The sequence below is a fragment of the Pangasianodon hypophthalmus genome, chromosome 22 (assembly GCF_027358585.1).
Source record: "Pangasianodon hypophthalmus isolate fPanHyp1 chromosome 22, fPanHyp1.pri, whole genome shotgun sequence".
Lineage (NCBI taxonomy): Eukaryota > Metazoa > Chordata > Actinopteri > Siluriformes > Pangasiidae > Pangasianodon > Pangasianodon hypophthalmus.
In genome coordinates this window covers 5504973-5520894 of record NC_069731.1, presented here as the reverse complement: position 1 = coordinate 5520894, position 15922 = coordinate 5504973, and the positions used below count along the sequence as shown (strand labels likewise).

At 39.1% G+C, this 15922-nt stretch overlaps 2 protein-coding genes across 2 annotated transcripts; one reads left to right on the top strand and one right to left on the bottom strand.

Moving 5' to 3' along the window:
• Positions 1–1778: 1778 nt before the first annotated feature.
• On the top strand, positions 1779–3474 carry rpp38 (ribonuclease P/MRP 38 subunit). Its single transcript, XM_026924203.3, has one exon. The coding sequence runs from the start codon at positions 1999–2001 to the stop codon at positions 2872–2874; it is 876 nt and encodes a 291-aa protein (XP_026780004.3). The 5' UTR covers positions 1779–1998; the 3' UTR covers positions 2875–3474.
• Positions 3475–3795: 321 nt separating this feature from the next.
• On the bottom strand, positions 3796–12664 carry nmt2 (N-myristoyltransferase 2). Its single transcript, XM_026924202.3, has 12 exons — positions 12491–12664; positions 10948–11065; positions 10618–10762; positions 9649–9767; positions 9423–9514; positions 8808–8924; positions 8016–8186; positions 7794–7902; positions 7415–7585; positions 7093–7260; positions 5748–5885; positions 3796–4823 (listed from the first exon to the last, which is right to left on the bottom strand). The coding sequence occupies exons 1-12, from the start codon at positions 12598–12600 to the stop codon at positions 4803–4805; spliced, it is 1479 nt and encodes a 492-aa protein (XP_026780003.1). The 5' UTR covers positions 12601–12664; the 3' UTR covers positions 3796–4802.
• Positions 12665–15922: the final 3258 nt, after the last annotated feature.

The window sequence follows — 15922 nt, the reverse complement described above, 5'->3', positions numbered from 1 at the left end:
AAGCTATTCATTGAAATATAAATATATAAATTACAATTGTAATCCTCAGCCAATTGCTGTGATATATGAGGAATAAAACACTTCAGCAAGTTATTGTAAAATAATCAGCAAAGGCGAACCGAATTGCTGTTCCCACAGCAAAGTGAATTATTTTCCTACAACAGCACATCTCAAAGTGTTTTATTCCTTTTATACCACAGCAACTTGACAACAACTGCAATTTTTTACTTAAACAACATGTCATGCCATTATCCATGTATAGTTATGTTTAATGTTGTGGAATGTCCATGAAACAAGTTAGTTCCTGATTCACTTACATTAGAGCAGCTATAAACAGTCATTCCCTCACCAACCTCTGTTTTTTTTTTCTCTCAGAGTTAATAAAACAAAATGCAGCTTGTCACTTTACATAGGAACTGGAAGCACAAACTCTTGTCCTGAAGACTCTCCTATAGCAGAAAACTTACTGACTGTTAGAAAGCACCGACACTTTGTACAGAAAGTTTCACCAAATCAGTGCTTGACAGTCTTTGTTAAATAACACATTTTTTTATATTCAGTTTCTTATTCTTTTAAGATTATCTGGACTGTCTGCCATAAAAGTCCCTATGAATGAGTTGTTACTGTAGAAATGATAATATATTAGCTGATTATATTAGCTGAGCTTGTGTTACTGTCTGTGTGGAGCATCACATGTTCTCCCTGTGTCTGTGTGGATTTTCTCCTATATCATTTACACTGATAGTGCTTCTTTTGTTGGTTTGGAGATATGAGAGCTAAATCAAATTTCCTTGTCCAGTTCCACGTACAGAAAGCATTCCCTGCACTCTCTACATCAAGATCCAGGCTGAGACCCACTCTGATCCTGGAACCACATCCTCCATTACCAGGTCTGGGTTTCTACACCACTGAAGGAGAAATCAATACATCAATAAATCCATCAGTAAGTGCAGTCACCCAGCGATACACCGAACTCAAAATAAACCCAAATTACATCTTGAAACTTCTGACATCCTGCATTAATGGGCTGTAAAATATAATGACTTGATGTAGAAGCATGTGGTAGCTGTGCCGTGCAGCACAGCTGCCAAAAAGATACCACAATAAATCATAAATAAATCTAAGTTTTTTGGTGTTAGATGTCCTATTCATCAGCTACCTGGTGTGTGAATGTGTGTAAAACCTTTTCTAGGTGACACAGGTAACCCTTTAACCTCAGTACAGATGTATGAACATAATCCAACAACTTGAACTTTCCACCAACAGAACACATTAGGTCCAGGTTCACAGTAATTATAGGATTCTTTTTTATTGAGTTATTGAGGTTTGGAATAAAATCCTTTAACTCAAGGCACCAGTCAAATGAGTTAATAACTGTAAGGACTCAATAATGATTTGTGATAAAAAAAATGAAATAATCAGGGAATAATCAGGCTATGCTTTACAGACCTCATGCTGAGAACTGCTAGTGTAAATGATAAAGAAGTGGATTTTAGGGTAATACAATGAAAAAGGTTTTTTTTTTTTTTTGAATATTGCATATAAGTGGTTATATTTGTGTAGCATTCATTCATTAGATCATCAAAATGTATTATATCTCAAATTTCCTTTATGTTAGACTGATTTGATAGCAGAAAAAGAAGCTAGACTAACATGGGTTAAAAAATGGGTTAATTAAAAAAAAAAAAAAAAAAAACACACCACTACCCCAGTTCACCTGATTTCACGCTATTAAATAGACTGCGTTATTCCACCTGAACAGCAGGCGGCGCTAAGACTTTTAATCCAAAAAGTTTACAACTCAATGTTAATGCGACGAAGAAGAGCACAAAAACAAATATGGCCGCCTCCACAGACACCTCACACGCTGCAGCTTTAGAGCTCTGTGCTATATTTCGCGGTAGGACAGAAGAGTAAAGATCTCACAGCTACAGTGTTTTTGAAACTGTATTAAAGCGACCGTGTTCAGCGTGGCTGGGTTTAGCTCATGAGAGCAGGATGGCCACACCGGGGAAAGCCACGAAGAAGGAGAAAAAGAAACCGGTCCCGGTGAAAACGTCCCTCAACAACCCGTACGACTTAAAGTGGAAACCGTTAGAAAAGGGGCACGCGCGATTCATCCTGAAAACGGTGACGGAGAAATTCGACTCGCTCGAACTCCGGAAACGACACGTGAAAGTGTTTCGCAAGTGGCGAAGCAAAAGAAAGGCTAAGAAAGGAAACTCGGATTCAGTGAACACCAATGAACCGACTCCGGAATCGCGGGACTCCGCTGAACCGACTCCGGAATCGCGGGACTCCGCTGAACCGACTCCGGAATCAAGGGAGCGAGGCTGGACCGATAATCATCTGAGGCACGAGCTCGCCATCGGCATCAACGAGGTGACTAAAGGCCTGGAGAAGAACGAGCTCGCGCTGGTGCTGGTGTGTGACTCGGTGAGACCCGCCCACATGACCAGCCATCTCATCTCTCTGAGCCAAACCCGCTCGGTCCCCGCGTGCCAGGTCCCGGGACTGAGCGCGAGTCTCGCGAGATCGCTTGGTCTCACCAGCGTGCTCGCGCTCGGGTTCAAACGCCAAAGCGGCGCGTTCGCGGATACGATCGCGGCCCTCGCGCCCAAAGTGCCGCCGCTGGGCGTGGCTTGGGTGCCTACAGGGACAGGGGAGTGTGAACCGGAAGTGGTTCAGGTGTCAGGAGAAACCGAGCAGCAGCTTGAAGAGGAGGAACCGGGGAGAGGGAGAAAAAGAAAACTGGAGGAGTCCCCTGAAGTTAAGAAGGACCCGGTCCCTTTACTGCAACCTCTTAAAGTAAAGAAAATCATCCCAAATCCTTCAAAAATCCGGAAACTAAAGATAAAGAAAGCAAAGAAGTGACCATTAGTTCAGGGAGTTTTTGAGGTCAACTAACCTGAACATTTTTCAACTCCTGGACAGTTTTTGGCCTCTTGGGGCCCTTGGAATAATGCCATCTTGTTCCTCTTACACATTTTCATCATGCATGATGTCACAATATTTAATTTTGCTTACAACATGGCAATGAAATAGCAAAGCTATCTTATGAGAAATTTGATTTTGAGAACAGTGACAATGTTAACAGAAATGTGTGTACAAAAATCCAATTTAACATCTAACGAAGTTAAGAAAAGAGGACATAAGCACTGACACCTGCACAATCCACAATCCTCAACAGTGCATCATGCATATCATTATCATTTACTGAATGTATTAAAACACTGAAGAACACGGTTAAAGAAATTATACAGCTTCTTCTGAGACTGAGTGAACGAGAGTTGATACAGGTTCAGATGACTTTATTTTATTCAAATGTCCATGCTGGTATTCATTGATATATCTTTAACAATCAGATATTTGGGTGGCCACCGTGTTTGACATGGTGCTGGTACAATTTATCTTTTAAGTTCATTTGAAGTTCACACAACCTGCAATGGAGTTTAATAAAAATCTTCAGAGAAAGCTGAGCGTCATTTCAAAACTACATCAGGTATTTTAAAAAAAGACCTCGTAAATAAGGCAAGTACTTTGGGTGACTTTCATGAGGGGGAAAAAAAACTCATGCTTGGTTCATACAGCAAGCTTCAGGACTGCACACACACACACACACACACACACACATTCTCGCAAAAAGCAACCTGGATTTGAGAATAAGCATCAGACTTAAAATATGAGATTATTGTCTAGTTCTTTAAGATTGTAATTTAGATGTGCTTTAAAGTGTAGACACTGATACATTTGTCAATTATAAGAGAAGCAGGAACACAAAGGCATTTTCTACTGTATAAAAAAAGCTTTTTTTTTTTTTCTTTTTTTTTTGAAAGTCCCATGTAACAGCGATTAAATCAAGTAATGAGCAAGTTTTCAGCTGCATATAACCAGAAGCACAGGGAAAGCGGAGCTAGAAAGACTGCGCAATCATCAAAGTGACGATGCGCACGTGATTGTTCGTCTCGTCTGCTTCTTTTGTGCTTGTGTGTGAAAATTCCCAGCACATGCCGGCAAATGTATCACTGAACGTTTGTCCTTACGATTGACGAATGATACATATATATAACTTAAATACAATTCTAAATATCAGAATTGTTTGAAATAACAGACTAAACACTGCGGAGTGAACAAAATTTAAAACGAGGCTTCACATTCTTCTAGGTTTGCACACACTCATGACCTAAACACTAAACACAAAACACAAAGGATAAATCATCTTCAACATGCACTAGAGCATCCAAGCTCTATTAAGAGCATGTTGTGCTTCGGGGGAAAAAAAAAAAAAAGTGATACATTCTTTACATGTATGCAGCAAAACCCAGCAGAGAGCCAGAACTACTCAGAGTTCCACGGTAAAGACTTTGGATGTGACCCTGCCCTCTTTCTCAGCCCCTTTGTAAACCACAACACGTAATAAATATCGCATATTAACTATACAGGTTCTAGTTCTTTCACACTGATTCGGAACAAAATAAAGGAAAAGGGCTTGAGGGAGTTAACCGATCATCTGAAAGACGTGCGCTTGTCTATCTTGTATGTGCATTTTTAAAAAAAAAAAAAACAATAGTTGATGCATGTCTTAAGAAAAGAATTGTGTATACAGTATGAAGAAGACAGTCTGAAGCTGATGCTTTTCACATTCTGCCGATATTTAGAGAGGAAAAATTAACGAGAGAATCTCTCATAACAAAAATGAGACCTAAGAGAGCTGCACGATGGAACTCATTCACTGAATGGATTTTCTTCATGTTTTGTTTTAACTACCGCCCGTGTCCCGTGGACCTGAATGTAGCAGCTGGTTACTGTAGCACGAGGCCAACCTGAAAGAAAGGCGAGAGACGTTAGTGACTGACACACCTCCTTGATAAACAAGTAAGGTTCACTGAAATCTTCAGAATGTCTATTCAGAAAAAAAAAAAAACCCAAAAACATTCAATAACAAATCAGTGTTATTAAAAACTGCCAAATGTCTTCAGGTGCTTTCACATATGCAGCGTTTAGTTCATTTCAACGGAACCCTGGTGTGTTTTTTCTCCTCAGTGAAGTTCTTTACGCAGGTGAGAACGCAGAAATCACACTGGTACGGACCAAAACAACTGGTCCGAGAGTGTCTGAGCGAGGTGGTTTTAGTCTGTTTCTAACTAATACGATTCATTTGAAGTAAGGAAGTGATTCAACACTGAATTGACTCAAATGCAAAAAAGTGAACAAAACATGCTGTTTTGTAAGGAAGGTAAGGAAATCCTTACTCACGTTAAGACTAATATAGTTTTGGAAAACATTATGCTGTACTCGATGCCACAGTGTGCTAGTGTACAAATTTATATATATATATATATATATATATATATATATATATATATATATATATATATATATTATGGGGGGTTATGAAGATATCTAAAACCATACTGCAATATTTAGACATTTTCATGATACATATTTATCACAGTATTCTGTTTTGTGGAGTCATGCTATGAAAAACTAGAAGCTCAGATTTTGGAACACTCTCAATGATGTAAGTATCTAACATGGAAAAGGAAAGAAGACTATTTGTACAAAAACATATTTAAAACTAGGTTGTTGCTACAGATTAATGATACGAGTTATAAAAAGACACCTGATGAGACTCAGATTCTGAAAGAAGTGCATCATTATGTTATTATACTGCTGTATCTATATCGCATTGTCATATCACCCAGACTCATATGGATATTTCTGTAAGTTCACTGCTTTTTGCTTACCTTCTCAGGCTCCATACCGGGACATTTCCAGTTATAAAGGTAATACTGAAGGTTCCCATCTCCAATTCCAAACTTGAGCTTTTCCAGGAAAGTCTTATTCTCCATTAAATCCAGAGCATTAAAAACATCAAAGCCTTTCTGTAATAGAAAGGAAATCAGAATCAGTCAGCTGATTTGTTACACAGCTGAAAAAAAGTGTAACTGACAAAACAGTATTAACGGTACACACTGCTCCTTCTTTTTCCATTGACAGAGCTCCTGATGCTCTATATATGAACAAATCATTTGGGTGAGAAAAAGGAAACAGAAAGTACACCCCGAAGAGAAGCCTTGATTGTGGTTGGGGGGAAGAAGTAAAAATACACTCAAAAGAGCCAGAAACTCTTTTTGCATACTTGAGCTTTTGCATGTATCCTGTCACACAGTTCTGTATAATCATACATCTACACCAAGGGTTCCTCCAACTAGGGACTGCAACCCCATATGGGGTCACTTGATTTCCAAATGGGGTTACGAGAGAATCTCCTATATTGTTTCATTCAATTAATTCTCAAATTTTATTTTATTTCAGTCTTTTTCAATATCCTGACATGCCGTACTAATGTATTTCAGCAAAAGAAATTCCACAACCATCTAATTCAGCTAAACAAATTAGTGTTGTGTCTCAAATCGCACACTTATGTACTATTCTAGATCATTATTCAGTAATAACTAACCGGTTTTCCTATTTCAGTTAGCGTTTGAATTTTAAAACCTACTCACGTCGCTGTCAACCTACTGATAGGTCTGTTTTGCCAGCCTTTACCAGCCTTCTCGATTTTCTAGATCAGTAAATACTTCTGAATGTAAGGTCAGAGTTTTCGATTTGAGAGGCAGGCCATGACAATACTCATGATGACAGTCTTGAGAGTGTGCTCGTCAGTGTGCGTAAAAATTGCTAAACATTTTACAATTCAACTTGGAAACCTGACATACTGGGATATTTTGGCTCTGCCAGGCAACCTAGTGGATGTTGCTTTAAAATCTTCTGGATGTACACAAGATACGCAGCACGTTTTTGAGTAATAATGCGTGGGATACCGCTCCTTCTGCATTCGCACGCAAAATTTGCTTTGTGTCAGGCTGTAACACACCACCCTGGTGTGGATTTTCCTACAACCTGATATAAATTCCTATATATTACAAAATGTTTAATTAAAAGGTACCACAGCAATCCTAAAGGTACCTAATCCTGTATTAATCCCTATCACACTATTTTTGATAATGGTGTCTGAATTAATTTTATAGTTGTGTTTTTCAGTCCCTGTGTTAAATCTGGACCGTGGCATGGAAATCACAGACGTACCAGTTTTGCAAGGATGAGCGCATCGTTCATCAGATCTATCAGCGGTGTCTCCGTGTGCACGTTGTAGAAAGAGTAAGCTGCCTTTAGGCTTTTGTGCAGCGGGTGGTGCATCACTGTGGACGGCAGCGTGTAGAAACTGATGAAGTCAGTCAATGTGCCACCAGAACCCTGAACACAAGACAACGAAAGGAGATTTAAATACAAAATTCAGTAAAAGTAAAGTATGACACAGAGAAAGCTTAAATAAGTAAAGTCTAATATTAAAGGCTAAACTAAACAGAAAGGTAGCTGAGGTTTGTGGAAGCATATTAACACAGTGTACCTCCACCACGTATGTGTCGATGATGTTCTCCTGCGGGAGGAACCAGTGCTGCACCTCCTCCTCCCCCATGACGGGCTGCAGGTGGAACTGGCTCAGGTATTTCTGCAGCAGCGCCGTCACCTGCTGCACATCACCAGCCGCCATCGGCCTCAACCCAGGAGTGCGCGTACTCTGTGGTGCAATACACGGAGGGCAAGAAGGCTTCAGAAACATGCATTTCTTCTGCTAAAAGAAACTTTCAATAACATTTTCCAGCACCATAATTACACCAACTATTCTCTTTTTTAAAATGTTTAAAAGGGAAGGCGTATTGATACGTACTAAATTATGCCAAAAGAATATGTGTATATTTCCGAAACATAAGTCAGAAAAGACTTACATCAGGTAACCTGTAGAGCTTCATGGTTCTTTGTAGTGTCATGTTTCTGCTAAGGTGGGAAAATTTCACCTCTACAAGCTTCCTTGGGTTGAGAGAGCGATGCCAGTACCTACAAAAACAATACAAAGTTTCAGTACAAAGGAAAAATAATGTTAAAGCATTAGATTAGCATTTAGACATTAATGATTCATTGTTGTGTATAATGTGTGTGTGTTTTGAGACCTGCATGTGGAGACAGGTTTGGGCAGTACCACCCCAGCGGTGTAGACCGCCTGGAAAATGCCCTCTAGGTTGACCCGGCGCGTGATCTCTCGGATCAGAACCGGAGCTACACGCTTGGAGCGAAGCTTTTTATGCACACACAGGAAGTTGATCTCTACCATCTTCTTTAACCTGAACAAGAATTAAAAAAGAAAAGAGAAAGAAGGACAGCTTCATTGGTTTAGAAAAAGTTATTGTTATCACACTGAAGTTGATTATTTTCCCATAACACTGTTTTGTTCCTCTTATGAGGATTAATCTTATTGATTAATAATTACAATTTTTAAAAATTTATTAATGAATTACACATCATGCTTTTTATCCATTTTATAGTTACATTTAAAAGTTAGTACACATCACCACTTACATTATAGCAGCTACACAGGTGCTTCCGCAACAGCCTCTCGTTTTATCTCTCAAAGTAAGTAAGTAAATAAATAAATAAATAAATAAATTGCGTCTTCTTGTGTTACAGAGAAACATTACTGTCTGTTACAAAGTGCTGACACTGGAGACTCCTTCCATAAATGTTAAACATCTCCTTACAGAACACTTCACCATATGAGGAATTAGATATTTTTGTTGTTGTATTGTAAGAGCTGCTGAATGCAGTTCAGAAGAAAGTCTTTAAAGAAAGTGTTTAATTAGCCTGCGATCAGATGTTACAAAAGCACGAGAAACCTTATAACCTAAAATATTATCTGTATCTTTTAATTTTCAAACTGCACTTATAAGTCTCGGGCCCACACTCACGTGTCGTAGATGTGGATGTCAGCAGGAATGGCACTGATGAAGCCCACCAGCTTCTTGTTGGATGAGACTCTCACGCCACAGTGCCAATGAGGCAGCCAGCCAGGCGGGCGCAGTGCCCTAAAGGACCCGGACGAGGAGAAATAACAGGGACAAACGTGAGTCTAGTCACATTAGTTATTTTAATAAATAAGCAAATACAGCATCACTTAGAACCAAGGTGGCATCCTAAGACCACTTGGCTATGTGATATTTTTAAACCCGATACAGATGGGAACAATAAGATATCTACTGTGCTGAATTGTACATGACAAGCAGCTGAAAAGAAGCCATAGTAAAAATTTAAGGAAATCAAAAAGACTTGCAAAGAGTTGAGATAAATATTTATTTGTTTAAGCCAAGCACCATACCATTTAGTGATGTACATTTACTTTTGCATTATAAAATGGACATTAAATGCAAATTGCACATCAATTTACAAAAAGGAACATCAATTTTTTTCCTAATTCCAAACGGAAGCTGAACAAAAGCTTAGATATTATAAGATATTTATATGCTATATAGCAACGCTTTGTACGATGCAGCTAATAAATAAATAATAAACCATTTTTATCTTACCATTTGAGAAAGTTAGGAGAATAGTCAAATCTGAACATATTGTCATCATCCTCAACGTAATTCTCATTCAGCAGCGTGTACAGCTCCTTCAGCTATAAGAGAAGGAAGAAGAGAAGGCACATCACTAAAAATGGGAGGAATTTGAATAAATATGTAGACAGATCATGACCAAACACTAATCTATAAGCAGAAAAAGGACATACGAGTTGGTCTTACACACACTCACCACTTCAGCATTGCTGAGATCCAGTGTGTCCCACATAAAACCTTGCGGGAGGGAATATGGCTCCTGTCGGACATTTTCCTTATCCGGCTCAATCGGCCCGTGGGTGGTCACCACCTCGTCTGTGATCAAACAAAAGAAATTTCACACTGATATAGGAAACCTGTATCCAGCCATCTTTAGGAAGAACATCTGCTAAATGTAATTTGATAAATACTTCTAACATTAAAATCAAACGCTTGCAAAATTTCCATGTTAATTTAGGAAAAGATGACAATTATAGATATTATTAACATTCTATAAAAATACAGCCTGATGAACAGGGCTGCTGTAAAAATCACTTGAACACAGTAATTTTTTTTTTTTGACATCAATCAAATATACCCATACACCCTACATGCTCCTGCAGTTAATTTACTTTGTACACAATATTTTCTAATAAACTCAGTTTGTCATGTTCCTCCAAATATAGACAAACTTAATAGAAACACTGTTGCAAGGTTTTTTTTTCTCTTTAACAAACACAGGATACAGATGAGTAGAGTTGAATAATACAGGCTACTCATTTGGAATATAAAAAGCCAGAGGTTTTCAGACTGAACATGAATAAATTACTTCACTGGACTGTAAAAAAGGAATGTGGTTTTGTTAGTGGATAACATCATGGCTGAGATTATCTAACCTTCCCGTTTGTGGTCCCAGGAAGCGTGAACAAAAAAAAGAAGAAAAGTGAACCAAGAAAAAGCCCGTGGTCACTTTAGAAACACTAAATTGGAGGAACTGGTAATTATTAGGAAGCGATTGCACTGGCTGTGCTGTGTGCTCCTTCACAGTGCTCCTCTACTGAGAAGAATTCAACTGAGGGTTTAAGATAAAGTAAGCAGGATTTCTGAGTTCATATGAAAGCTCTAAGACTGATGAACCTGACTGTATCGATCCAGTTCTTCAGCTCTGACAGGAAGAGGAACTTACTGAGCTTAGGGACAGGCTGAGTGTCCCAGAACTGGTACTTGTGCTTAGTGGCCTCGTCTATGTTCTTGGCAGGTCCTTGACACGTAGACAGCAGCTCCATCGCCCTCTGAATGTCCTGCAGCTTCTGCATGGGAATGGCTGGATTCTGACAGAGAAGAGAGACGAGTCAGTGGATGTGTGAAGTAATCTAATGAGGACTGCATTTAAACTACTTCAAAAGCAAACTGAATGTAAGAAATTACCAACATACTAGCATGTCATGCTCTGAGTAATCATGTCTCTGAACAGGAAATAACAGCTAACAACAGGTATAAGTGCAGTGTTCGAAACCTTTATCTCCTGAGAATCAGAGGCAGAATCAGACTTGGTTCCTCCTGAGCTAGGTTTTTCTTTCTTCCTCTTCTGTTTCTTCTTTTTCTTCTTCGCACCAAGGTCTCCACCAGGACTCCTGCACAAAAGCAGATCATCTTTAGATCATGGATGGAAGTTTTACCCTTAATGCTGGACTCTAGTTTAACACTGCATAAGTAACAATCATCTTTAACCACCATGTTTAAGCTGAAGAGCAGTATAGAGACAGCAGGTTCATGTGCTGAGATGATGTGTTGGTAACAGACAGCTGAAAGATGATGGTACTGTGGAAATCATTACTTAGCATATTTTTCAGTTAAGCTAAATGAGGCTTGTTAGTCTGCCGAGCAACAGCGAGCACATTTTTACATCTTGGATGCCTTTTCTGTTAACAGTTTTCTTTGTCAAATTAAAGGGACAAAAATGAAACACACGCTACACACTACACACTTCTGTAAATGTTAAAAAAAAAAAAAAAGAAAAGAAAAATAATCAATGATAGGGGTGGTGTGACAGTGTGGTGTGACCACCACACAGTTGATTATTTTCCAATAACAGCATACCCTGAAGTATTTTATTCCTTTTATCCCAGAGCATTCTGCCAACGTTAACAATTTTTCATTTATTAAAGAAAGACATTTCATCCATTTATAGTTTAATGTTGTGGAGCGGCCATGACACAAGTTAGTTCCACTTATCACTTGAGTGTCCTCTGTCCTGAAGACTTTCCTGTGGTGGAAAATGTAAAGTTACATGTTTACCTCCGACGATTTAAAAAGCGATACCACTGGAAAATTAGCCTATAAACGTTAAATAAACGTCTCCTGACAGAAAACTTCACCATATTAACAGTAACACACTACTTTACTCCGCCATGTCCACCAAGTCCCTGTGGAGGAGCTGTTACTATAGAAACGAGCGCATTAATCTAAACCTTGCAGCCGGAACTACTTTGAAAATTACTCAACACCTTCTGACCAATCAGAACCGAGAATTTAACAGCGCTGTGGTTTCTCGTCTAATTGAAGCGAGTGTGTTAAGCGGCTCGCACAATGCTAAACTCCTTCATAAACAAAAAGAGATTAAATCTAGCTAGCATGTTAATGAGATTATTGACGTTAGCTAGCTACCTGACACCGCGGCTAGTCATGTTATCTACATGGAGCTAAGCTACTAAACACAGCGCGAGCTTTTCATTCAAACGTGGCCCGTTACTGTGGCTACCAAAAGCTGTTAGCTAAAATGACAAGCAGTAAATAAACACAGCCACAAATTAAACCAAATGTAAAGCACATATAAGTGTTAACCAGCTGCACAGTTTGCACTTATGATGGCTGACAGCTGTGCTTTGGTTTTGTTTGCGGTTATTATTACCTTCTTTTACTAGCCTCTTTGATGAACATGAATGCTAAAGCTGAGCTACTGTTAGCCTCTAACCACGACCATTAATAACCCTTTCAGATAAAACTCACGACAGTCGCTTCAGGAACATTTCAGAAAAACAAACAATTAAAAAGCTTACCCTTGTGTGTGTTCATTTTCCTCTTCGTTGTCTCCGTCGATGCCGCAGGTGTCCTGGTCGTCCAGCTCCAGGCTCTGCTGGCTGGCCGCAGACTCGCTGTCCTCCGCCATCACGGATGGAGAGAAAGGCTCTAACGGGCGAGTGAAGCTTACTGTAGTAACAGCGCCGCCTGCTGGACAGTGTCCATTCACCACTCTTCATAATAAGAGTCTATTGCCTGCGTGTACATTATCGCAGGCTGAATGGTTTATACCACAAGGCTGAATTCTTGAAGCTGACTGGCCAGGAAGTGTTGATTAAGTAAAGAATGTTGTGTCGTTCATTAATAAATTTAACACTGTAACTGCTGTCAGGTTGCTGTTGTATAAGCAGAATAACACACTCCAGAGTGTGTGGTTAAGCATTCACTGTCATGTTATTCCTCTTATACCACAGCACAATTACCACAACAGTTACACTGTTTAACTTATTAATGAACGACACCACATTGTTTACTTAATTATGTTGGTTTGACCAAGCCAACATTCTGTTCTGCTGTTTAAGCTTATTATTATTATTATTATTATTATTATTATTATGAGACCCATAATTTCTAAAAATTACTCCTTCTAGAGATTTCAAGAGACCTTCAGTCTGTTCGTACTGTTCTGACTTAGTGTGCTATGACTTTTCTAACTGATAGGAATTTCGGTTTTCCCGTTACGGAAGCTCAAAGTGGACAAAATTCCCATTGACTTCCATTGAAAATTTTGGACTGTTATAACTCCTAAACCCTTCAAGCTACTTCCACCAAACTCAGCACAGCCCCTCAGGCTGTTCTGACTGTTCTTACTGTTCAAACTTCGTGTGCTATGACTTTTCTAACTGATCGGAATTATGGTTTTCCCATTACGGAAGCTCAAAGTGGCCAAAATTCCCATTGACTTCCACTGAAAATTTTGGACTGTTATAACTCCTAAACCTTTCAAGCCCTTCAGGCTGCTCTGAGTTAGTGTGCTATGACATTTCTAGCTGATCAGAATTACAGTTTTCCCGTTACGGAAGCTCAAAGTGGCCAAATTTCCCATTGACCTCCATTGAACATTTTGGACTATTATAACTCCTAAACCTTTCAAGCTACATTCACTGAACTCGGCACAGCCCTTCAGGCTGTTCTCACTTATGAAGCTCTATTTGAACTGATCGGACTTACGGTTTTCCTGTAGCAGGTGATCAAAAATCCCAAAAACTCCCATAGACTTGCACTGACGTAATGTTCACAGCCTGGCTTGGTATGTTCAAGATTTCAAACTCCAACTGTTTAAACTGTCAAAAGCCTCTCTTCTCTCCCTCTCCCTCTGTCAATGTACCTGTAACTGAGACTCTCACTTCATCTACCTCTGTCAATGCCACTTCTTTCTTTCTTTCTTTCTTTCAACTTCAAACTATCTTCAGCTTATGAAACAGTTTCTAACTTTCAGACCGGCTTTGTCAAGCCAACATCAAAGTTAGTCGTGATGAACTTCACTTGTCTAGTTCATTACTACATATGATGGCTGGGGTGGTGTGATGTGTACAACCAGTATATCATTTTGGACAAAATTCATACTTTGAGGAAAAAAAAATATAACCTGTATACAACCCAGGACTATTTCCAAGTCCAATTTATTCATTCATTCAGTCATCTTCAGTAAGTGCTTTATTCTGGTCAGGGTCACAGTGGATCCAGAACCCACTATATTCTCCAATCCACTTAGCATCATGTATTTGGGAGGTGGGAGGAAACCGGAGAACCTGGGGGAATGTGGACACAGCGAGAACATGAGAAACTCTGCAGAGGCAGTATCCTGTGCTCAGAATTGAACCTGATCCTGGAGCTGTGAAGGAGCCACGCTACGCGCCGTACTCGTGCTATTCTTCAGTCTTCCACTACACTTTTGTTATGATAAAAATCAATACATGAAGAGATGTCTAATTTTGTCAGAAGCAAACATTTTTGAACCTTCGGCCCAAGAGACTGATGTATATTCCTCAAGTTTAGTGTTTTTTTCTTCTACTTCTTCCTTTGGATAGTTAATGTTGAACCACAAGTTTACATTTATTTATTTAGTTGATGCTTTTATCTCAACCACTCGTCCAGTTGAGGAGTTGAGGGTTAAAAAATCTAGCCAACGATTTTGCTGGATGTTATGTAAAGCTTTGCGGTTTTGAACTTCAAACAAATAAAATCCTTCCTTTCAGTGCACTCGCCAAAGCCACACTCTAAAACACCTGCAACATGTTTCCTGACTGGCTGGATGTTGCTGGTCTACATTGTTTTTTATCCCGTTTACAGAGCCTTGGAGTTTCTCCTCTGAGCAGATCATTTACAGCTTACAGATTGTTAAATATTACAAAAGTTTACTCACACACAAATCACAGCATGGCAAAATAGCAGAAGTCTTTGGAGTTAAACTCATAACCTTTCGATCTTTAGCACGTGTTCATAAGCACTGAGCTCAAATTGAAAAATTTTAAAGTTTGAAATTTTCTGGCTTTGGAAAAATAAGTATTACATAATGCTCTTGTACTTTTCATCATTTCACATTCATTTGGAGGCTAAAATTAATGACAAAACAACCTGAATATCATGACTCAGCAAGAACTGGGTAGATAAAAGATCATCCATTAGTGCCTGATGTGCTGCAAATATGGATCATTACATGGCTTTTAAAAATAGCAACAGGGTGATGGTGATGGAGGAGGACACAGCGGCTGAAAAAATCACCAGGATGTTCCAGGTGCTGCAGTTTAAGAATATTTTAATCCTATTTTTTTTATTGTATCTTTTATGAAAACAGAAGAAGGTTCCAGATCACAACATAACCAGAGAAGAGCCAGTAGAATAGCATACTTGGACTTCCAGGTCAACTGAAATGTACTGCAGTGGGCATTTTCTATTTTTTTTATATTAAGATTCATGAATATTTTATATCTAGTATGGTGACATAAGCATAAATGATTACAAACTAGTCAATATCTTATAATGAAAAAATGAAGAGCAAGAATCTGAAGCTACATTGGTCACAGCCTCACCCAAACTGGATAGTTAAAGACTGGAAAAAGACCAGGCCACGATTTTATAATCTTTAACTGTCCAGTTTGGGTGAACCCCTGCCCACTGTAGCTTCAGATTCCTGCTCGTAGCTGATGGGAGTAAAACCTGATTTGATCTTCTGCTCTTGTAGCTCACCCTCCTCAAGGTTCAACGTGTTGTGTGCTCTGAGATGCTTTTCTGCTCACCACAGTTGTAAAAAGTGGTTATTTGAGTTACTGTAACCCTCCTGGCAGCTTGATCAAGTCTCCTCTGACCTATCCATCAACAAGGTGTTTACAGCAACAGAAGCAATGCTCGCTGGATGATTTTTGTTTTTTGCACCATTCTGTGTAAACTCTAGAGACTGTTGTGTGTGA